The sequence below is a fragment of the Leuresthes tenuis genome, unplaced genomic scaffold (genome assembly GCF_036924035.1).
Source record: "Leuresthes tenuis unplaced genomic scaffold, fLeuTen1.0.hap1 SCAF_3, whole genome shotgun sequence".
Lineage (NCBI taxonomy): Eukaryota > Metazoa > Chordata > Actinopteri > Atheriniformes > Atherinopsidae > Leuresthes > Leuresthes tenuis.
In genome coordinates this window covers 29,249,694-29,274,981 of record NW_027325357.1, presented here as the reverse complement: position 1 = coordinate 29,274,981, position 25,288 = coordinate 29,249,694, and the positions used below count along the sequence as shown (strand labels likewise).

The 25,288-nt window shown below is 43.3% G+C and overlaps 2 protein-coding genes across 2 annotated transcripts in view; both read right to left on the bottom strand.

Annotated features, from left to right (window-relative positions):
- The window catches only part of cunh1orf50 (chromosome unknown C1orf50 homolog), a 274,707-nt gene extending 253,885 nt beyond the window's left edge, over positions 1 to 20,822 (bottom strand). Inside the window, exon 1 of the mRNA XM_072382927.1 lies at positions 20,813 to 20,822. The gene's annotated coding sequence lies outside the window, so the exon portion shown is untranslated. The remainder of the gene's footprint in view (positions 1 to 20,812) is intronic.
- epha8 (eph receptor A8) overlaps positions 1 to 25,288 on the bottom strand; it is a 162,287-nt gene that overhangs the window by 114,429 nt on the left and 22,570 nt on the right. The window contains exon 2 of the mRNA XM_072382925.1: positions 15,399 to 15,463. Coding sequence (XP_072239026.1) covers positions 15,399 to 15,463 — 65 coding nt within the window. The remainder of the gene's footprint in view (positions 1 to 15,398; positions 15,464 to 25,288) is intronic.

Below are 25,288 nucleotides of genomic sequence, written 5' to 3'. Positions count from 1 at the left end.
TAGACACAGCTGACTGAGAACATCCAACGTCATTTGCCACACATCGTGTTGAATCTCCCACTTGAACAAATTTTGAAGGCCTTTCCACTTTTAAACCAGACTTTCTTGCTGTGGCCATGTTTACTGCCAATCAGTCACATGCAACAGTTAATTAAATCTGCAAGAACTAATATAACTGCAGATTTATTTACGGTTTTGGACTTGCAGATATTTGTTTTAGAAGTACAAATTACAATATGATTCCATATTTTTCCTCGTAAATTTTTGATCTGAAAATGTAAGTAAATAGCAAAACATCAACTACAAAAATTCTATTATATTTCTATTTAATTTGTTTTTTAGGTATATTTTGTAAAGCCAGAATGTTGAGCTGTTAAATTAATACATTTTTTATCATAGTGCAAATCTTTAAATTTTTTACCTACAAAGTAAAGCAGCTTAATATCCTCCTAGAGTGGTTATCCTGTATTTTATGCCAGGACACATAAGAGGGCGGCTGACCTATAGGAAATTTAACGCAGCGAATACTGTACAATGCAGAGTAAACACACATAGAATATGTGTGTTTTTGTAGGCTGGTAATGTTCTGTGATTTTATTTAAATTTTTTTCTGGGGCGTTTGTGCTATTCTATAACACATTATGAGTCAGTGCTTTTTTGTGGTCTCGACTGACATGATTCTCATCCCGAACTGAATCATTCTGCTTTACAGAATTGAATGAGCTGCCAAAACAGAACAGAGGAAAACTTTGGCCTCCTGGCTTCTGGGTATTCCTGATTTATGACCTGAAAGCAGACAGTTAGCATGACCAAGTTCTGGTTTGATCGAATAATAACTGGCTGCTTAAAGGGGTCCAGCATTGGTGAAAATCATATATTCTGATGTAAAGCTTTCCCTTTAGAACAAATGTCTAATTTTCTAAGATAAAGGCAAAATATTTTCATTTCATACTTTTTGTGTTATGAAATCCACTGTTATGTGTGATCTAATTCAAAATTAAATTAGATTAAGCAGCATAGTTTGTTACTTACTTGCATAACACGTTGAAACATTAAAAATAGTTCAACAGGATAAAAAATCTTTTGGTGATTTTTACTTGTTTTTAGCATTGATATCTTGTTTAAACAGCTGGACTGATTATGATAAGAGCAAATCTGCTGCAATGAGCAAAAAGTAAATGCCAGACTGGGTCCTAGAATAGCCTCTAAAAATAACTTTAACCACTTAATTGGCCTCAGAAACATTCTGCATTCAGTCCGTAAGGGCTCTGTTGGGCCTCATGGACAACCTGTATGCAAGAGACGCTCTATCACCAGTTTACTCATGGTACCTGTGGGTTTTCACAGGGACAGGCAGTAAAATCCCCTGCGTCATGCATTGTGGACAGTGACTAAAGATTGATGCTTTTTTAAGATTTCCCAATAGGAGCTGGTATTATTTTACAGCAATAAAGTTTCCGGTGTTTGGATTTAGTTTCTTTCCTATTTATTCAATGAGACATTTTGTTCTTCTGCACCAGTCAAATTTAAATCCACCTTTTTACTGCTAAATATGTTGAATCAGCTCTTTACTCATCTTTACAGATATTTGATTTAATATCTTCCAGTTTCCAGTCTTTCTAATTTCCAGGTAAAGTTTTTTGTTATTAGTTTTTTTTCTTAGTATTCCATGTTTTCCATTTATTTTCCCTTTCATTTTCTGGATTTGTCTTGCTTTCTGACCCTTTCCCTTTTGGTTCTCTTTGCTGACTCATATTTGACCCTTATCTGGAATTAACCTTTGTATTTTTGATCTGTTACCTATTTAAATGTTCTGCATCTGGGTCCTTTTCCCACATAAAATATCTGGTGCGATCCAAAAGTCTTCAGTTGAGTTAACATGAGCACTTGGTTGCAAATACAGTATAATACAACTTTTGTATTGTTTCCACAAGTTTTAATAAAATCTAAACAAGACGTGCAGTTAACAGTGAACTTATTTATATCATTGCACAGTTGAGCAGCATTGAGGCACATTGGTCATGCTCAAGCATACTGAATCATCAACTTTTGTACTGAACAGTAGGTGTCGCTACTGAGGAAATAACACTTCTACACTGCAGGAATAGCACATGTGCTCTTGTTGAACCTATGTGATGCATCCAGAGTGAGAACAGGTGGTCATGGGTTTTGACAGGGTTACAGATGTGGGTGGAGTTGGAGGTATTGTACCAACTGCTGCTTTTGTGCAGCTCTTCCCGTTTTTCAAATACCCCACTTGCACATCATGTAACATTTTCAAAAATCAGGAGGTGGGACACTGGCTGAAACAAGACACAGTGGTCGGCATACTAGTTTTTGTGACAATTTTGGTACTGACGTATGCAGGGTCGTAATTGAGGAATAAATAGCCATTATCCAGCCACATCCATATCCAGTGATCCAGTCCATTTACTCATCTTGGAAACTGACAATAGAATAATTTCAGACAAAAACCTGCAACTTTGATTTCAGATAATAAAACTTTTTTTGTTGTTTTTAGAAATGTACTCACCTACTGATGCCTTCAAGTATTTGATTGGCCTGTTCAGCCACATTTACATCGCAGAAGCAGTGCTGAAAACAATATACACTTCTGTGTGTATCCGTTTTTGTGTGTGTGAGAGAGGAAGGTAAAATAACAAGGAGTTGGAGACATAGTTATGGTAACAGACTGTGGGCTTCTGACACTTCAGCTCATCATTTGCTCATCCACATCATGGTTTTCCAGCCCACATTAATCACAAACACACGCACACACACACACACACACACACACACACTCACACTCACTGTACTGTCAGCTGTATCGATTCTTGGGTGTCCGGTGGATGAACCTGTCATGGCCAACATAGATCGGACGGGAGGATAATGAAGTCTTCCTGCCCTATTTGACAAGTTCCTAGAACGTGTGTTAGTGGAGGTGTGCAAGTGTGTGTGTGTGAGACAGAATGTGAGAGAGAAAAAAAAGGAGAAAAACAGAGAAAGGTGCTCCTGGGACAATGCACGGCATCCTAACTATTGCCTGAATAAATTGGATGGAAAGAGGCTCCTTGAGTTGAAGACGTGATCTGTCATGATGTCATCTAACCGAAAGTCACACAGAGGGGGAGGTCAGGGTGCTAATAAAGACCTAACCTTCCCCCACGCTTGCACACATCAACTAAATGGTAAGTGCAAGCTGACAATCCTCTAAATTTTTCCATGAAACGCTCTGATTCAGCTGTAACACACTTCAATGTTGTGCCTCTTTCTGCTTCCCACTTTCTCTATCCCTCCATCATTCCCCCCACAGTTCCTTGATGGGTAAACTCACTCCACAACCTTTTGAAGATGCAAAGATTTGCCAAACACCAAACTACTACTTCAAAAGTGCCACCTTTTGGAATTACAAAGCAATTGAAGCAGAGCAGAATATTCCTGATGTCTGCACTGTCAAAAGCACCCCAGGTCCAAATGCAAAGAGAACTAATCAAAGCTGAAATGAAATAGTAAAAATAAACATTTGTTGGACAAGCATGGGGGATATCTGTCCCCAATCCCCATCTCTTTGTCTGAAAGTGACTTTAGTACACACTTACCATCTTAATCCATCTTTCTCTCACATACTGTTGACACTCATTTCTCTCGTACTCCCTGTGGGCCCCCACTCTATTTCTCCTTCTCACCTTTGCTTCAGTCATGCTCTCAGAGTAACGTGTCACCTGCTGAACAATAATTCAATCTATAAATGACATTAATGAAACAGTTCAACCAAGCTTGGTGTAAGTGTTATGCCACCGTCACACAATATTCCAGAATCTATTTCTAATCCACAAAAACACTGTGTGACCATACAGATACGAGCCACTCTAAGTATAACGGCTGTCAGACAACCAAAATCTTTTCCTTCCTCTGCAGTTTTATTTTTCTTTCACAGAGCCGCTGCTGCTCAGAGCAGAGGGCAGCTGAAAACCCTGCTGCTGCCAACACTGCAGAACAGAACACCGTAAACTGTCAGGACGGCAGAAAATGACCTTATGTGTTGTAAGTGTGTGTGAATGTGTGTGTGAAAGTGTGGAAAAGAGAGAGTTAGAGACTGTCAAAACATCCATTTATCAAAGAACCCATGAGGTCTGAGCAGCCAGAGGATTTCTCGCCGGCGCACCCAATGTTTCCGAATATGTTTTCCTTAAAGTAAAACGGAAGTTTGTTGCTTTTGTTGTGTAGTCACATCAGACCTGCATGTGACCACCACGAGTACCTCCAGACACCAAAATACAAAGCAGGAACAAGCCTCGTAAATGACAGTTTCCAATCAAATGTTTAGCTCAGACCGCTGGATCTTACTTTACATTGAGTTGAACTCTGAAATGCACTTTTTCCACAAAACAAAGTCAGTTGATATTCCCAAAAGTCTTCGGCTGTGTATGTGAGCTAAATGATCCACTGTAGGAGTTTTGTGTCATTTTTTGTCTCTTTGTTATTTCTCACACAGGCTGAGCCCTCTACTGGACTCTATGGGTATAACCCTCCTCCAATCGCGTACACGCGATGGCCCACTGAAACTTAACATGTACGTAGCCGGCCATTTGGGCGTGCCTACCTTTCCCGCGCTTGAGCGGGTTATATAAACAGGTGCATCGCCATCTGCCCTAATTCCTTCTACTTTCAGCGTCGGCGAGTGCCCACTGTCACAACATCTCCTAGGGTGGAGTCGCCGCTTCAAGAATAACGCATCTGCCCGGCCTGTCCCAGCGGTATCATCGCTCCGACAGACCTGCACCTACTCTGCTTCGAGTGTCTCGGGAAGGAGCACGCCATCGCCGGGCTGCAGAGACACCCCACATGTCCGTCGTCAACAGCGAGCTGACTTCTTCTCCGGCCAGTCCCGCTTCACTCTGTCCTCTGACGCTAGTGACGAAGAGAAGCAGGAGTATGAGGGTGATGCCATGGAGGAGGAGGACAACGTTCCGACGCACACCACCACCATTCAATTCAATTAAATTCAATTTTATTTATATAGCGCCAGATTACAACAATTGTCATCTCAAGGCACTTAAGTAATATAGTCCAAATCAAGCCAATTGGAATTCAATTAATTGTAATCATAATCTAATTAATTCATATAGAGCCAATTCAAAAAATTAATATCCTAGCTAAGGAAACCAACAGATTGCACCGATGCCGACTGAAGTGTCGCCGGCCGGGCCCGCTTCAGCCTTTGTTGCCGGCCCGAGAAGACAGGGACGAGGATGAGGACTTGTCCGTGTCCGACACTTCCACTGTGTTCGGCGCCGCCTCAATCAAGCTGGACTTCCCAAAAGTCATGATGAGAGCAGCGAAGTGTGTCGGGCTCACTTTGCCCCCGAAGCCAGTGAGCCTCCTCAGACAAGGCCTCTACGGGCCGGCTCAACCACCCCGGCCCGTGTTTTTCTCTCCTGCGCTTCCTGACATCTGGCAATGTGTCAAGGCATCATGGCAGGAGCCGCATAAAACCAAGGCGGCAGTCGTCGGTCTGGCTTCCTTCTTGCGCGTGCAGGGCGAAACGGAGACCGTGTTCTCTGGTGTGCCCCCGCTCGAAGAGGCTCTTGCTGCGCTCATTATTCCACATTCTGCTGGTTGGTCAGGGAATAGAAAACCACTACCACCGCTGTCACAGGATAAAGACACCTTGGAATATTTTGACAAAATATTCCGACTGGGTTCGCAGCTAGCTGCAGCAGCAAACAATTTGGGTGTGCTGGGTGTTGCGGCTGCAACTTCACTCCAGCAGAGTTTAACAACCTTATTCAGGGGGTCGCCACCACCGCTGGGCGCGTGATGTCCTTATCCACCGTTGGCTCACGCCATGTCTCGCTGGGCCTCACCGCCCTCCCCAGAAGGGAACGAGAGGATCTTCTGGCTGCACCAGTCTCAACAGATGGCCTCTTTGGCTCCCTCGCTACGGTGACGCAGTGACTAAAGAGGCTGGAGGAGGAAAAAGCGCAGCTGAGCCGTCATTTGCCGCTTGCTGCTAAGCAGAGGGCAGAGGCTAAACTGCCCCACCGTAATGCAACCAGGAGGAGGAGAGAGCGCCGCCAGCGGAAAAGCTTCCCCACGGCGACCTCCTCGGCAGAACCGCAACAGGCCCCGCCGGGCGTACCCAGCACCAGCAGACAGGCGCCCAGGCAGAGGCTGTCCGGCTCCTGGGGCGCTAAACCACCGACCAGATGACTGACAGGAGGGTCGACGCAGACAAGCTGCAACGTCACCCTCCATCATTGTTCATATGGTGTTGTGTGTAAATGTTCTGCTTGTGTTACTGAGGATTATTGTTCTGTGGAGGTTAAAAATGTTTTTATTAAAACATGTTACTCCTCAAAAAGAGCTTTATCCTACAGCCTCCTCCATGCCCCCGGTTAGCGTAGCCAGGGCTACAGCAGCCGCTGGGCTGCCGGTGAACTGTGCTCCACTGTCACACCCCCGCAGCGGGCCCCACGGTTGCACAAGCACACTCTTACAACACACCCTCTGCCTCACTCGTTGTGAGAGACTTGGCAGAGCGGAGCACTGTTGTCTCTTCCAAACGACAAAAGTCTGCCGTTGTCCCCTCACATGAGCGTTACAACCGACGGCAATGCATGAGAAATCATCGCTCCCCGCAGGTTGTAGCGACCACACAGTTAGCCTCACGCGCTGCTGGCCGACAACGTGCTCCCGCAGTCGGGCCGGCCCAGCGTGCTCACGGGCAGTTAAGCAGCAAAAACACCGGTGCAGTCAAGGTTTTTAGCTGCTCCACTACCCAGGAGAGGACAACTGGCTGTTCGCCAGCGGTACCAGCAGCCCCTCGCAAACGCCGAGCGGATCACGCTGCCTTAATTATCCATGACGCTTCTCAGTGTCAAAGGGAAAGCGTCACTCCTTCTGACGAGTACCATTATGCTGGCTGGAATAATCCCACTTGTTCCCCTGCTATTAACTTCGTTCGTGGAAACAATGGCAGGGGAACTCAGTTGTTTCAGAAGCTGTGAAATGTCGGCAGACGGCGGTGCGTTCAGGTAACATCACGCCGGCTCGGACAACAGAGAGGCGTTCCTGGACGACCCCGGAAGCTCGGACGGCGGGCTACCTTTTATGGCGGGTTTGGCGGCGGAGAGGGCCGAAATAGCGTACCACAGTTGTCTGGAAGCCGCTCCACAGTTGCCTGCCCAACCTCTCACGTTGGTTTACAGAGCATGGCAGAGCAGCTGTGCACTGACAGACTGGTTGGACAGGACCCTCAGACTGGGATACTCACTCCAGTTCTGCAGGCTCCCCCCAGCGTTCAGAGGCATACAGGAGAGGAGTGTAGCCTCCCAACAGGAGGTGGATTTTCTCAGGAGAGAAATTCAGGACCTTCTGTCGAAACAGGCTGTGTCGATCGCCCCCCCCCCCCCCCCCCCCCCCCCCCCCAAACATCAGGGAACAAGGGTTCTACTCCCCTTACCGACTACCGACCCATCCTGGACCTCCGTGCCCTGAACACGCTTATTGGTCGCAAAACGTTCCGCATGCTAACAGTTCGGAGGCTGCTGGAACTTTTCCGACCGGGCGACTGGTTTACAACCATCGACCTGAAGGATGCTTATTTTCATGTCGAGGTGGCCCCGAAACACAGGAAGTTCCTGCGTTTCGCCTTCCAGGCTATTCCCTGGCCCCCCGTACGTTCAGCAAGTGTGTGGACGCAGCACTTCAACCACTGCGCAGCAACGGGATGAGGGTCTTCTTTTATTTGGACGACCTCATTGTGATGGCCAGGTCCAAACAATGGGCCATTTTTCATACAGCTCAGTTGATAATTCACCTGATCAAGTTGGGATTTGCCATCAACTGGAAGAAGAGCAACACCCAACCGAGCCAGCAGGCCGAGTACTTGGGGATTGTGCTCAACTCTATCAGCCTGAGGGCCGTTCTGTCGGAGTCCAGACGGATGGCCCTACAGCAAGAGATTCTCAAGCTGCAACGGGGTCAACGTGTCACAACCTTGACAGTTATGCAGGCACTGGGGCACATGGCAGCGGCTCACCCGGTGGTTCCACTGGGACTGCTGCACATGCGTCGCCTGCAGAGATGGTTCAGCAGCCTACGCTTAGACCTCAGGAGGCAGAAGTTTCGGCTGTTGACTGTCCCCCCAAGGGTGCTGGGCAACCTGCATTACTGGGAGTCCCCACAAAATTTGTTGACTGGAACACCACTGGGACGAGTAACCTCTTACACGTTGGTGTTCACGGATGCCTCCCTAATGGTGTGGGGAGGCACCTGCCTGGGGAGAGCAGTAGGTGGTGTGTGGCCTCAGGGGGAGGACTGTCACATCAACCTCCTCGAATTACAGGCAGTGTTTCTAGTTCTCCAAAATTTCTGTCACCTGCTAAAGGGCAGACATGTTTTGGTGAGGACCGACAACCGCACTACGGTCGCTTACATCAACAGACAGGGCAGTGTACATTCCGCGGCCCTGCTGATGATGGCGGAGAACCTGTTGCTATGGGCTTCAGAGCACCTACAATCTCTGAGAGCCCTCCACATTCCGGGACTCGAGAACAGGGGAGCCGACCTCATGTCAAGGGGCGGCCCCCTGGAGGACGAGTGGAGGCTGCAACCAGAAGTAGTGCAGCAGATCTGGAGTCATTTCGGGAAAGCAACGGTGGATCTGTTTGCCAGCAGGTCAAACACCCACTGCCCGTGCTGGTTCTCCCTGAAGCCGCTGGACCATCCACCCTTGGGGGTGGACGCGTTTGCACACGCGCCATGGCCAAGAGGGCTGCTTTACGCCTTTCCCCCCTCCGCCTCATCCCCCAGTTACTGGAGAGAGTGAGAATGGAGCGGTTGAGGGTCATCCTGGTGGCTCCCGACCAATGGTCGGCTGCATGGTACGCAGAGTTGGCACAAATGGTGGTGGCTCCACCATGGCCCATTCCCCAATTCCAGGGGGCGCTGTCACAGGAATCAGGCGCAATACAGGCGCCGCCTATCCTGGGCCAGCCGCTTGTGGCCTAGCTCCTGAAAGGGACAGGCTGATGTGGGCCGGGCTATCTGAGCAGGTGGTGCAAACCATCCAGGCAGCTAGGGCTGGATCCACCATTGTCTCTTACAGGGCCAAATGGTTGGGTTTCCAGCATTGGTGTGAGGAGAGGGGAATGGACCCACTGACATGTCCAGTGGAGGACACTCTTTCCTTTTTGCAACTTTTGGTTGATAGAGGGCTGTCCCACGCAACCATTAAGGTTTACGCTGCAGCTATCTCATCATGCCATGAAGGGTTGGGCGGAAGTCCAGTTTTCGCCCACCCTCCGGCAAAACGGTTCCTGCAGGGTGTCAGAAGACAGCGGCCAGTGACTCGCACTTCTGTGCCACAGTGGGAATTACCGTTGGTGCTCGAGGCCCTCACAAGGGACCCCTATGAGCCTTTGGAATGCTCCTCTTTAAAAGCATTGTCATTCAAGACAGCAATGCTGCTTGCTGTGACGTCAGCCAAGAGAGTGAGCGAATTGTGCGCCCTCACAGTCCACCCAAGTTGTTTACTTATTCGCGGGGACCACAGTGGTGCCATCCTTAAACCGAACCCCTCCTTTTTTCCTAAGAACATACAGAGTTAATTTCGGTCTAGGGTTATCCAATTGGAGGCTTTTCATCCCCCCCCCCCCCCCCCCCCCTCATAGGGATCCGAGGGAGGCGAAACTGCATCTCCTATGCCCTGTGCGTGCGTTGACATACTATGTTGACCGCACGGCCACCGTCAGGACCACCAGCCAGTTGTTGGTGTGTTATGGTGACGGGATGGCTGGCAGAGCCATGTCCAAGAAGCGATTGGCGAGGTGGCTGTGTGAGTGTATCTTCTCAGCCTACAGTCAAGCGGGCCGAGAGCCCCCCGCTGTGGTCCGAGCGCACTCCACACGAGGGGTGGCGGCGTCTACGGCCCTGATCAGTGGTGCGTGTGTTGAGGACATATGTACGGCGGCATCGTGGTCTACACCCTGCCCGTTCATAAGGTTCTATCTCTTGGATATGTCGGGTTCCTTCTCAAGGACTGTGCTCACCATGGGGACACAGGACCTGTGAGAGGAGGGTTGTGTCAGGTGTTTACACTTGACCCCCATGGGGCGTCATGCACTTGCATTGGGCCGTGCTCTGCTAAGACTCGGTCAATGAGGTGCGCAGGAGGTCTAATGATAGAGACCCCGTGAGGTTAGACCACAATCTCACCCAGTCTAGCCAGATGTGGCTAACTGGGATGGGATTGGATCCGTTATCACTCTGCAGGGCAGCTAAGATCAATAAAGTGGTGACTGGGTCGTGGTATCTAACCAGTAGCTGGCTTGGTCAGTGGGCGGAGCCTTTCCCGCGGCAGGGAGTACATAAATCGGGCTTCGCCTACTGTTCCCATAGAGTCCAGTAGAGGGCGAAGCCTGTATGAGATATAACAAAGGTTACGATATTGTAACCCTAGTTATATTAGCACAGGCTGAGCCCTCTACAAAGGGGCCCTGCCGCTCTTTCGCCTTACGCTGAAGTTTGGTGGAATGAGGGCAGATGGCGATGCACCTGCTTATATAACCCGCTCAAGGTAGGCACGCCCAAATGGCCGGCTACATACATGTTAATTTTCAGTGGGCCATCGCGTGTACGCGATTGGAGGAGGGTTATACCCATAGAGTCCAGTAGAGGGCTCAGCCTGTGCTAATATAACTAGGGTTACAATATCGTAACCTTCGTTCTAGTTTCTGATCTCTGTATTTCCATGTTTTTCATGTTTATTCCCTGCTTTATTTTAAAACCATTCCATCCTTGGGGGATGATTTTCCTTTCCAGTTTTACACCAGAGGGATATTCTGTGAAGCTAGTACAACACATCCAAGCTTTCTGTCAGTGAGCTGCCTTAACAGAACCTACCTTTGCATTTAGATTAACCTAGAAGTGTGAATTAATGCTGAAAAGATGACGCAATATTATGGTCAAGTGTGGTGGGCAAAATGCTAGTATCTGATCAATGTCTATTTTTTTCTGCCTGGCTTTTAAGATGATGATTATTGTTGATTTTCTGTCAGTAATTTATAATGTCAGACCTCAGCAAAGATTCAGTGCATTTGCATGACAATTTTTAAAAGAGTCATCCTGATTTTGCTACTTTGGATCAGCCTAAATTCTAAACATGATCTGGTCTGGTGCTGGTTATGTTCCCGTGGGGATCCAGGCAGGTTAAGTTAGTTAAATCTTTGACTTTAGGCTCAACTTAGGAGACAAAGCCATTAATGTTGCTTTGTAGTACACTCCTTTGATCACTTATGAGTGCCATTAAATTACCATTGTTTTTTGTGATCACCTCTCTCAGTTTCATTCAGTTCTGCCATGCTGTGTTCTGATTTTTGTTTCATCTTCTTTGCGGCACCTTTACTTTTAAATTCATCCAGCCATCCAGTGTCTATACCCGCTTAATCCATCAGTTGAGTTGTGGGGGGGCTGGAGCCTATCACAGCGGTCAATGGGCGAGAGGCCGGATACACCCTGGACAGGTTGCCAGTCCATCACAGGGCCACACACACTCCTAAGGACAATTTTAGAGGCACCAATTAACCTAACATGCATGTTTTTGGATGGTGGGAAGAAGCTGGAATACCTGGAGAGAATCCACACATACATGGGGAGAACATGCAAACTAAACACAGAAAGGCCCCAGCTGGGGTTTGAACCTGGAACCCTCTCTGCTATGAGGTGACGGTGCGAACCACCATACCAGCCCCACTTTTAAATTAGTTTCCTAAAGGTTTATCAATTCCTCATCCTCCTGCCTCGTGCCTGCATTTGGGTCCATCTCAATATACTTGTTGACAAGTACATAGCACTGAATTGTGTTTGGCTGAAGGTTCATGTGCTTATTCCCAATTCAGTACTGAAAGACTGAACTTGAACCAATGGAAAAATCTTTCAGGTTAGTCTTGTTGTTTGGATCATTTGAGATCTGAGATCATTTGTTTCTGAGAAATCAGGTTCTATCAGTAATTGTGGCAAAGCAGATGGAACAGTCAAACTGTTGTCTTTAGAAGTGCATATTTGTTCCTCTTATGCTTTGCAGTCAAACCAAAATACACCAGCATATATGAAATTCTGCAGCAGCTCCAATAGCCTTGCTGAGAAATCATTCTGAATGCATCATTATGGAGCTTAAAACATACAAACTCTACAGTAGCACTTGACGCACCGAGTGAATCAAACTTCCAACATAAGGGACAGCTGCCCCTCACTCTTGTGTAACAAGCTTTGCTCTTTATACAAACACTGATAGACAAATAACTGCCAAAATACAGTCTGTGGCGCTCAGAGCTGACAATGTAAACAGTTTCTGTGAATGAGCAGCAACATGTTGTTGTTTGAGCCTTACAGTAATCTGTGTTCTGAAAAACTGAAACAGAAGGCAGAAAACGCAGCTGAGCTCAAACAATGACTGTGACTGTGTTTCTTTCCTTCATAAATTGTTTGCCATAAAAAAAAGTGTTTCTCTCACTTTCAAAAAATGAAGCGCAAACTATATTGTGAAACTTTGCAAAAACCTCTTTGACTTTCAATGCTATAATTTAATAATTCAACATAACTTATGAGTTAATTTCCTTTAAAAGTTAGCACATGATAGTGTGCTGTGGAGGGGACGCCTAATATGAATAATGAGATGTCATTTTTATGTTGGCGCTGCAAGAAGTTTTTTTTCTGACTACTTTCTAAACTGTGTCCCCTTGACCTTGTTTCAAGGTGACTTTAAGAAAAACTGTTGGAATTTACAAGATACAGTAACCATTCATTCAGTCTTACTGACAGTGGAAATAACGTAATATTAAGCTCAAAGTTCATGACCAATGGATGAAAGATGTAGATTAATTCAATGACAGCATTCATGAAATAATTTCTACTCCAGCCTAAGCTGTTTTATAAGGTAATCAATAATAAGAATGGTAACAAACACAAAGTTTCAGCCTTACTTGACCCCTAATGATCAGGATAATAAATGACCCCCATTTTACTATTTCTATTCACCTTTTCTGATTCACATTTTCTACAAGCATACCAAAACAGCTGTGAAAACCTGGCTATAGTCAGAGCCACAATATCCATGTAGGGACAGAGTTGGCTGGACTGAGAAAACTATGGTCAATTCCCATTTGAACTATTACTGTTCCGTGAGTGTCCCTGTGTTAAATTATTTTTGTTGGGTTTGGCTGCTCACGATCTATGGCAGAGTTGAAATTAAAGAAAAGTCCTCTGAAAGAGCCACTGAAAAAAGTAAATTAATGCATATCAGTGACTTTGGGTCAACTGCAAGAATAATCACTTGAACCCTAAGGCTTTTACCTTTTGTACTTCCAAAAGTTGCTTATAAGATATTCCATTCATGATCTTGTTTACTTGTTACAGAGTGTAGGCCGATTAATGCGTCATGTGAACATTACATCCATCTACACCACTGTGATGTTTGCTAAAATCCAAAGCCTTCATCATATCCAAATATTTCAACACACACACAACTCTGCTGCTGGAGCTGGTGCTTCCAGTTCAGTCATGTGACAGAAACAAGCAACCCAATCTATGAAAACCAAAACAAGTCCAGAGAGTCAAAAACTGATTTCTTAAAAAAGAAACCTAAAGTAGTTATAGTAAGAAATCCTGGCAACTCCGCAGCCAAACGCAAACTCAGCACTGCGTGTCACCAGATGCTGTGGAAACTCTGGTTGTGTGTAAAATAGTCATAAAGGCGTATGACTATATAACATGAGTAAGAATGGCATAATGCTTTATTATATCTGTGCTTACGCAGAGTATGACATAATTTGAGTTAAAGTGGTCAGAAAGTGCTGTTTATATAGCAGTGTTTAATTCAGATAAATGTCTTAATCAAGTTAATATTCCCATTACAATCATGAAGTTAATAAGAATCCCATCAGATCATTCACCTCAGCATCTTTCATCATTTCTCTTTCTTTTTCTTTATCTTTAAGTTAATTCACATTTAGTTGATTTTCTTTTTTTGACACTGACCAAATTAACAGCCTCTTAGAGTGCTACTTACAGGTCAAACCAAAAATCACAGCAAACTGAGCAAACACTATGTTGTGGATTCACTTCAGCAGTGTTGGGTGGTGTAAACGCAGTGTTGCAGGTGTAGCAGCACGGACGTTCTTCAGCTGAAAGAAATGTGCTGATAAAGTATCTAAATTTCTGATGCATAAGTGACGTGGTGTGAAAAGTTTGAGTTGTTTTAGGTGGAGGAATTTGTTCTTCTGTGCTTCCTTTTCTGAGCAGCTGTGAACTTGGCTCTTTAAACTGAGAATGTTTTGACCGCTGACTGCTGCAGGTAAGACACGAGCCCTTTTAAAAAAGCTAGAAAAGAAAAAAAAATCCCTTTATACAGTCCAGTTATTTTCTTCTCTATAAATTTACTCTGGCCCTGGTATTAAACATCATAAAGCTTGTTTCACCTTCCTTAGATCCTTGTCATTCAACACAAAACACACACCTTATGTAACCAAACGGTAATGCCACAAAGCTCAGCTTAATCTATTCAGTCGAGCATTTCACATGCAGAAGCTGAAGAAAAAAAGAGAAAAAGTCTCTCGTCAGATTAGGGGTGAATATTTCTGGTATATTAAACCAATTAAATGAAACTCTACATTCTGAGTTTATGTAATCTTGATGTTATAACACGCTCCCTTTCAGGTTGGAAGAGATTCACCTCTCATACTGATTTCACACAGAAGGAGTCATTTCTCTCAAAACTCTAATCCAATTCTTCCAGTTCTTCTCTCAGGACTTGAAAGACAATCCATCTGTTCCTCCTGGCCACCGTTCAATCACACCGCCTTCTGTTGTGTGGGCCGGAGGTGAGGTAAATGTTTCTACCACTTCACTGACAGCCTTGGGAGTCTGGGACACGGTGCCATCTCGCTGCTCAAAAGATCCCGGCTGGAGTCCTAACTCATCACCCCAGGCATCATCATGTGGCATTACAATATGCTAATGCAGCGACGCCGTGCCCTCGCTGTCACCTCTCTCACATTCTTTCATCTTTCTCTACCACCTTCTGTTGGCAGATGAGTCTCACCCGTCCCACCACCCCCAAGTGCTGACATGTGGAAGGGTCTGCAAGTGATGTTGGAGTTGATGTTGGATCTAGGTGAGTGTTGCGTGTGGTTGTCTAATTAGCCTGTGGTCAAAACAGAAGTACCTTTACAACAGCTGTCAGTTAGTGGTGGGAATTTGCATTCCATAGAGTTACGGAAAAATGACTAACTTGACATATTATGGCAGAGATTACATTGATCTGAGATAGATTTTTCATCAGTTATCCTTGCCATTTGGACATCAGGTGTTTTTTTTCCCCTTCTTTTTGTCCTTACCCCATGTGATGGATATGTCAGCCAGCCCCAGTCTCCTGTGATCGTCGTCGTGTCGAGAAGATTCACTGCAAAGAAAAACACAACAACAAGGGAAGTAAGTGATGAACCTTAAATGATTGCTTTTCACATCCTGCTCCATCCATCCTGTCCTTCATCACCATCCTCTGAGTGTACCGGCACCTGACGGAGTCACGCATATACACACGGACCCCTGTCTGACAGGTGTGACTGATGAGCCGGGACGATCGTCACAGCAACTCTGAGCAGTGTGTGATGTCACCTTGACCTGGTTCACCGTCAGAGCCCTGAGAGCCTGGAGACGCTGTGTATCAAACTCAGAACAGAGCAGGGCACAAAATGCTTACTGTTACTGCGCACTGAGAAATATTAACCTGTTTCTAATAATGAAGTTGCACTGTAACACGTAAATAATTTAAAAAGTATACAAGGAAATTACCTACAAATTATATAAACATCACGTTTAATTGAAAAATTAGGCAAACACTGTGCGAAATGTTCAAACTGAGGAATCTTTTTCTTTCTGGAAAATATATTTTCAGCTGACTTCATCACTGCAGCCACTATAATGAATGCTGCCACCTTCTAAATTAAGTCGGACTCAAGTGAATTAGAAATTGTTCTGTGTCCTGCAGAATCGAATTTGAAATCATGATATTGCATTCTTGTGACTAAAGGGACTGTTATTAGCACATAATTCAAAAGATAGTATCTGTGATGACAAAGTACAGTGAAAAAGTTTTGATCCACTCCTCATTTCTTTTATATTTCTGCTTCCAAGCAGCCAGACTTTCTTGTAATCTTATAACGTGGTCTTGGGCAATAGTTCTCAAGGCTTTCTGAAGGTCACTCAGTTTTTCTCATTTTCAAACCAGTCCTGCACACCACCAAATTTAGAGGAAGACACTTAACACTGACGTATGTATCATTCAAATATTACAAAGGCATTAAACTAAAGAGATGAACCAGTGTTGTGTCTAGAGGTAACAGACAACTTATTAGAGAACTGATTTTAAACGTAAATGTAAGCATTTTGTTACTAGCAGCTTGTCAAAAAGACATTTGTTTCCATTTCTTTAGTGTAATCTACAGTGACTACCAAAGATAATGCATTTCATACAGTTTTGTACCAACTAGTGAGCTGTTAGCTGAAAATCTGGCATATCTCAGCATAGTGTTCAGTGTGGTCTTAAAAAATGGAGGAACTGATCAAATAAGAGGTGGCAAGCCTAAAAAACTATCTACAGCAGATTAATAGTATCTGAAAGCAAAGACCTGACACAGGACTTGAGAGATGCATTTGGACCTCCAGTTTATCCATCTACTGTTCACTGAAGCCTCATCAGAAATGGTTTTCATGGAAGGGTGGCTGTCAGAAGCCATTCTCAAAGAACAGAAACAGAGAAAAGGCTGAGGCATGCCAAATGACACAAGAAGGTCTTATGGAGTGCTGAATCCTTCCCAGAGCCCAGACCACAACATTATTGAAGCAGCGTGGTATCACAGAACAATATAAAATATGAATATTGTGATGATAATCCCAGCTGAAAACAATCACAAAGCTACTGATAGTACACATGTTTGCACACCTGACTTCCTATCTTAGGGACAAATAATAATTAATTAGTCTGACAGCAATATATCATTTCTTTAAAATTGAATTTTAGAATTTTATACCATATTGTTATAGTAAATGGTTTCGGCTACCATAATCCATCCATCCATCCATTCATTTTCTATACTTGCTTGATCCAACTCAAGGTCGTTGGGGGGCCGGAGCCTATCTCAGCTATCGTTGTGTAAGAGGCAGGGTACACCCAGGACAGGTCACCAGTCCATTACAGGGCCACACAGAGACAAACAATCATACATGCTTAGGGCGTGCTGGACTATCCAAAGAGAATCCACACATGCACAAAAGGCCCCAGCCAGGATCCAAACTGGCCAGTCACCATAGTACTGCGCAGCCCGCTACAATAATCGTGTAGTGACAATCTAATATTGCTCCTGCAGTATTTTCTTCTTGCTTTCTGCAATGTATACAGAACTCAGAGACAGCTTAAGACTTTTGCACAGAACTGTATGAGATTGCAGTTGTGTAGGTGGTATAGATAAGTTACACTGCCATGCATAAAAATGAAAAAAAAACCCATTATTGCTGAAGAAAACATAATGGTTTTTGAGCAACATGACCTGAATTGCAGATGTTATCACTATCAGTGAAGGTATTGCTGATTTAAAAAAGATTTTTTCATCAACAATAAAGATTTGCTGTTTGAGCATTTAAATTGGTTGTCTTTATGCTATCTCAGGTTGAAGTAGGCATTAAATTATTTGTAAATCATACCATACCGTATTTTTTAGATTTGACACAGCAACCAAATTTATCTCCAAACCCGGTTGTCATGTGTTGTAAACTATCCAGGATACTTCGATTATGAATAAGTAAAACCAACCTGTGATTCAGACACATCCCTTTTTTAAACTGCAGCTAAACAATGTTGTCAGTGCAAAGGAAAATGATACAATATGCATAACGAGGCAGTCCTTCTCCCTAAAACGAGCCCATGTAGCATTAAAAACATCAGTATGCGATCTCTAATGGATGTGAGAACGACTGTGTGTGAAGGGTAAAAAAAACCTTCAATACTTCCATGTCATGTTGAACTGTATTTTAGCCCTCACCATGATCCATTTCTATCCCTAACCAAGTGATGTTATAGCCCAAAGCTAACCAGGAAATGACAGTGTCATCATAACATGTTTTGTTTACATGTTTTTACCAAAGTAACAGTTTGCGACAAATACTACAACTTTCTTATTTTTATTGGCTAAATATTAGCATCTTATCAAAAAACACGAGTTATTTCATAAGTAAGTACAAAATGTAATAATTAATGATGTTAACACTGTGCCCAACAAATCTGTCCTAACAAATCTTAACATCTGGATGATAGGATATGAAAAGAGAAATGGATGAAGAACTGGATGAACCATAAATTCTACCTACTGGCAGAGTCCATATCAACCGCCCTAGCAGGTGTGTGTGGGTGTGTGTGAGTTTCACGCCTTTGGCTCTTCCAGCTAATATGATCTCTGGCCTGGAGCTGCTTGTCAAACAGCCAAGTGATGTTGCCCACATTAGAATGAGTTTAACAAAACACTTCACACTTCTTAGCTTTCCATCTCTCATCATTCATCTCTCTGCCTGACACTTGCTCTCTTCCTGTCTCCACTGCATATTGAAGCAACAATATGCAATCATTATGCCTTGAAGCATGAAGTAAACTATAGGGCCTTGCCTCCTCCTACTCAGCTGGCCAAGTCTATGTCTGCACATTTTGTACAAACTGATAAGTTTTCAGTTAATCACTCAGAGCTGATTGAGCACTGCTCTATTGTTACTTGGGAAATGCTGCAATGTTTTTTTTTTTTCATATGATGTTTTGAATTTTCACTTAACTATATAATAATTAGGTTCTATCCGGGTACTCCGGCTTCCTTCCACAGTCCAAAAACATGCATGTTAGGTTAAATGGTGTCTCTAAAATTGTCCTTAGAAGTGAGTGTGAGCGTGTGTGTGGTTGTTTGTCTCGTTTGTCTCTGTGTGGCCCTGACATGGACTGGTGACCTGTCCAGGGTGTACCCCGCCTCTCGCCCGATGACCGCTGAGATTGTCTCCAGCCCCCCTGCGACCCAACTGACAGATTAAGCAGCGGGTATAGAAAAATGGATGGATGGATATATAATAATTAGCATATTTCTAGCAAAAAGAAAAAAAGGTTTTCTGTTTAGCTTTATTGCACCTCTTCTGCTGAGCTCTTTTTTTTATTATAAAAAAAAACAAGTCTGATTTTTATCTCTCTGCTATTACCAAAGTTTTAAATGACCCTAAAAAAAATTGGAAAGTGATCAAATCTATTTCAGCCACAGATAATCATAATGAACTCCCACCCTGTACTGTTAATGATACCACTACTGTAACTGATAGGGCTTCCATGCTTGATTGTTTTAATAAGCATTTTATTGCCTCTGGCTCCCTATTCTCCAGGTCTTTTCCCCCTATTGCCATACCTGCCCTTCATCCTGAACTCCCTGCTCCAGATGATGGTCATATGTCTGCTGATCAACCTTCCTTTAGTATTAGGTTGTTCTCAGTGGAAGGTGTCCATAGAGCTCTCCTCTCATTGAACATAACTAAATCTGCAGGCCCAGATCGTTTAGAATCTTATTTTTTTAAAAGTTAGCTACTGGTTTTATTGCTAAACCCTTCCAATGTGTCTTTAATCTCACCATTACTATATATAATAGTAAAGGTGAGATATAGTTTGCGCTTAAAATAGTATTCCTGAAACTTGGAAGGTTGCTTATGTTCTTTTAAAAAGGGGGGGGGGGGGGGCTACCTGCTTGACTAATTATCAACCCATATCCGAGTTGTCCATTTTGTCAAAGGTCCTTGAAGGTCTAGTTAATGATCAGTTGAAGGATTTTCTCCACACTAACAATATAATTTCCCCATTTCAGTCCAGCTTTAGGAAACGACACAACACTATCAAAACTTCCCTCAAATTCACTAATGACATAATACACTCGCTGGATCATGAAAAAGTTTGTACAGCCCTCTTCGTTGACCTTTTTAAGGCCTTTGACACAGTGGACCACTACGTTTTGAAGCAACGACTGCTTGACATAGGTTTGTCTGAGCAGGCCGTTGGCTGGTTTGATAATTATCTGTCTGACAGAAAGCAATGCATTTATTTTGAAGGAAACTCATCCACACTGCTACATATTTCTACCGGCGTGCCTTAGGACTCTATGTAGATGCATTGAGCAAAAATGTCCCTAATGTCAAATTTTCTTTTTATGCTGGTGATACAGTCATAAACTGCTGCAGCTCCACCTTTGCTGAGGCCCTTGGCAAGTTACAGTTCACTTTTAAACTTGTGGAACATCTGCTCATTGAGCTAAAACTTGTTTTAAATGCTGTCAAATCTAAATTGATAATTTTCTCCAATGGCAGGAAAGTACTTAAGCCCCTTCCCAGCATTTTAACTTTACAAGGGTGTGAAATTGAACTTGTGACCTGTTACAAGTATCTTGGCACTTTAATTGATGGTCTGCTTTCTTTTAAAAATATTACCAGGTTGAAACTGGGATTCTATTTTTCGTCACAGGTCTTGCTTTCTTTTTTTTTGCTGCCAGGAAAAAATTGGTTGCTGCCACCTTTCTCCCTTTGCTTGACTAAAGCAACTTTTCAAATATGAATGCTCCTACGAATTGTCTGCAAAGTCTGGATTCTGTGTATCACGGTGCCTTGAGGTTTGTCACGGGTTGTGGAACCCTAACTCACCACTGCACTTTATATGCTCGAGTTGAGTGGCCCTCTTTGGCAAAGTGGTACACTTTTATTTATAAAGCAATCCTAGGTCTACTCCCCCACTATCTCTATGATTTTATGTCTTAAACTCACAGTAATTACTGCTCCAATGATTTTTACTTATTAAATGTGCCAAAGGTTCACTCTGAATTTGGGAAGCATTGTTTTAAGTATTCCGCACCTGCTGCCTGGAACTCACTGCTGAACACCCTGAATCTAAAGGAACTCATCACCTTTAAATCTTTTAAAAACTGTGAGAGATTTTGTAGCAACTACATATAGCATTTAAGATAAGAAGCTTTATTGTCATTGTACAATAATGGGTCGCAGGGGGCTGGTCACTAGTCCAGCAAAAGAGCTATAACATTATTGATGCAATAACTATGATTATTGAAAGGGAATGATGTAGGTATGCTGCACCTAGCTGCACTGAAAACTTGTCCAAGAAAATTGTTGGGCCAGTTGATAGGCTTTCTGGTAATCAGAGGGTTGCTGGTTTAATCCCCATATTCCACAGCTCACATGTCCTTAGGCAATACACTGAACTCTGTTGCTCCTAATGTAAGTCACTATGGATAAAAGCATCTGCTGGATGAATGTAAAATAGCTAACAATTATCAAGTAACTAATAAGTAAGTTCTCACTTCCTATGGACATTACACAGCAACATTAGGTCAGTTTTTTTTTTTGCTTTTGTTTAGGCTAGCTATTTGCTTTGTCTGTTTGCAGTTTTCTGCTTTTAGGTGCTCAGTGAAGTTGTCTGAGGTTATTCACCAAAACATTTTCTTTTGGAAAAAAAAGATTCACATGCCATAAAACTAGAACAGGAGTCAAAACAAATAGTCACAAAAGAGGGGAAAACATATCTTGAGTAATTTCAGTTGCTTTGTGTGGCTATATTTTCCTAAAGCAAGTGTGTTTCGTCGACTGATTTCCATGTAGAAAATGTTTCCATGTTTGGCAAAAACTGTTCAATCTCGTGGAGAAGAGATGTTGAAGAAAAAATGTAGAAGGGAGATAGACCTTCCAGTAACTGAAGTTGAGAGTGACTGAATCGTGCAGATTAATAGAAAATCTGCAAATTAACAAACTGGTATTGTGCAGAAATCTGATCCCTTACTAAATTTGGCCAGTGTTTTTCAGCTTATTTTTTTAAATAAGCAAATCAAAATACTAACGAAGACATTTAGTGACGTGATCAATTTATGCAGTCATGTGTTGTAGATTCTTTGAGTGACTGCATAAAAATGTGCTTGTTTGCTTGCAGTGACAGATACATTTGGTCATGTGGATTAGAAATGGACTGATGTGATTTTAGAAATGCTATTGTGAAGTTAGAATTCAGGGTCTACACCTACAAAAGACATGCTCAGAGCAAGAGATCATTTTTATGGAATCCAAATTGATGGATGATGTCAACTTTGCATTCTGTAAAATTCATCCATCGAGAAACGTGAATGTTCACAAATCTACTGGTAATCCATTTAGCTGCTTTTCCATCCTGGAACATATGGCTGAGCTGATAGATTGGTCACCTTCCAACTGGAAGGTCAGAGGTTTGATCCCCAGTGTGTCCATGTGTTGAAGTGTCCTTGGGCAAGACACTGAACCCCATGTTGCCCCCTAATGTCTTTGTTTGTGTATGACTATATATTATTATGGAAGCGTTTGACATATTTTCATGGGAGAAAATGCAAGCGTAATCAAATTAGCCAGAATCATGGACAACAACTGACAAGTCCAAAAAAAGTCACAGATTTTGAGCTAACTTCATTCAGTTATACTAATTACAAAGCAGCTGAATCTGTGGTTCCTCAAACAGAAGGAATCAACTAGTAAACCTTAAGACCTCTTCAATAAAGACAACAGTGCTGTGAGTATGGCGATTTTGGATCTGTACAGCAGCACATCAAAGATCTAATCTGAGTTAGGCAGTGCCAGTTTGCTCCTGCTTTGGAGTGGGACTTTGGAATTGCTCTCAAGTGTCAGTTTATGGTTAGAATGGGTCAAGAATACCTAGAATTCATCAAGGCAGACAGAATGAGTGTAATTTTTCATAATGGGCATGGAACACTCTTTTCTGCTGCAGCTCCTCTTAATGATTTACACTAATAATACAAGAGAATCTTTCCATAAAATTCTTGCCAAATGGAGCCTCAAAATCTTCTAATTTCTCTGTGCATCCCTCATGTCTTGCAATTAGCTGCTGTGTCACTCCTACTAATTTGGGCATCAGGCCGCTGAGGAGGGCAGTGGGTCAGAACACATAGACAGATGGCAGTGCCACCATCCTCTCAACCCTCCATTCATTCCTCCCCCATCAACCAGCCTTTTCTCTGCCTCTCTCTCCCCAAGGCGCCAACACCCCCATCGTCTCGTATTGATGATGCGGTAGCCCCCTGCCCTCTACCCAAGGTTATAAATGAATGCAGCCTATTAGACTCTGAGTGCTCTTCGCTGGTCCACCAAAGTGACATAATGAAAGCAACGCATTGGCTCAGGGGATTTAATGATTTCCCAATGTGCCGGAGGAATTTCACAAAAAAGGCAAATTATTTCCACTCACTAAATTTGAAAACATGTGAGCAACAGAAGTATGTATGAGGAATCACGAGCAATTCTCAGAGGTCTTGATGTAATTTCCTGTTAAATGGAAAATCCCTGTCTTTAAAGATGGTGGGAGTGATGTCTTTAATTTGTTCTTCAGACAAAGAGAGCATTTAATTTCAATACACAAAAATAGCAATCAGGTAAAAACTGTAGACCTTTGTTTTATTTTAAATGTGCAAAATCATCACTGACAACTAAGAGCAAATAATTGTCAATAGGCAAATAGATAGGGTAATATTTTCATGAAGTTATAGATTGTTGCATGGTGGTTTTAGCACTGACACCTTGCAACAATCAAATGTCTGATTTTATTGACAACCTGGATTTTCAGATGTTATGTCCTAAAAGCAGCAGAACAATCTACTCAGTTGGCTAGCCCGTTGGTACATTTTATTGTTTTGCCTATCAACAAAATGACCATGGAGGTACCAAATTACGTCAGCAGGTGGCAAAGTGGTACCATTTCATGGGCTTTAACCTGAATTTCAACTGTAAAACACATGATTACGTTCACATTTCTAAGATTCGTTATATTATACAATAAAATGTTTACAATATGAATATTTTTAGAAACATTTAAACATTACTTTAAATCGCTATGTGGATACTCACTGCCTAAACTTGATCTCTAATCTGAAGAGCAAAATGTTTCTTTGTCTTTTTCTTTGATCTCTCCTCATCCATTTTACAAATAAGTTTCATATGAGATATTACTGCTGAAAAATCAGGGAGGGAAAAACAATAAAGAACTGCGAATATAACAAAGAAGTAAAGCTGCCATGGGAGCCAGTATGGAGCAGTTCTAATTAAAAAATGTGCGTTTTTTAATTAAAGTGACACAGCCGCTGGTGTACGGGGTTATTATTGAAAAAAGATAGGGGAGGCTGCTCCAACAAGCATTATTTGACGTTGGTGTTCTGACCTAAGTCATAGCTCAACTATATGTTAACCAACACACAGAGGGCAACAATTTGCACTTTGTTTCCCCTCCCCCAACACGTCTTCATTATTCATTCAGAAAAACAAAGTGACACTCAATATTTTTTCTCATCTCTCTCTGCATTATACATCAATGATTTTGATTTCGCTTTTGCTTTATCAAGCTAATTTTCAGTCAGCATGAACAGAGGTGCTTCTTAAGGCTTCTTAGTGACCTTCATTCCACCATCATGAAGTTCAGGTAGCAAAACTCTGAACCGAAAACTCTGCAGCTGAGAAGAGGTTAAAGCCTCTGATGGTGCTGGAGGCGAGTGGAGGGACAGAGTACATCTCCTTGAGGACCCCAGGCTTGAAATTGAGTTTGTTCCCGTTTCACAGCTCTTTGTTCATAACAGAAATACAAACCACCCATACCATCCCTCCCCACACCTCCACCGATTTCTCTCTCGCTCGCTCTACCCTGAACTCCTCCACATGTCGGGCAGCGCTAAATGAAAAAGCTGTCCGCCAACCTGAGAGCTTGTTCCTGCTGGCAAAGAGACAAGCCACATATTTCCCAGGGCGGTGGTCAACTTTCCTCCACCATTACTTTTTCTTCCCTTCACCCTTGAAACTCACTCTGGCCAGTTGGTTAGCAGGCGGCTGGTGTCTGGATGCCTGCGGCCTGGCATTCGCGTTGTAGACATGTATCAAATCAGCCAGGCTCACCAATGCTTTTGAGAAGCAGTGACAAACACACACACAAACAAAAACACACACCAAATGTTTGTGTCTGAACTCAACATTGAAGAGTTATGGGCTGTCTTAGAGGAAGTGGAGTTGCCTGAAGCATTTGTGGTGACTTCATACAGCCAACAACAATCATATTGCCTTTAAAAATAATAAAACACACCCATTCACACACACAGAGGAAGGAGAAGTATAGACAGAGGAAGTGTCAGAATAG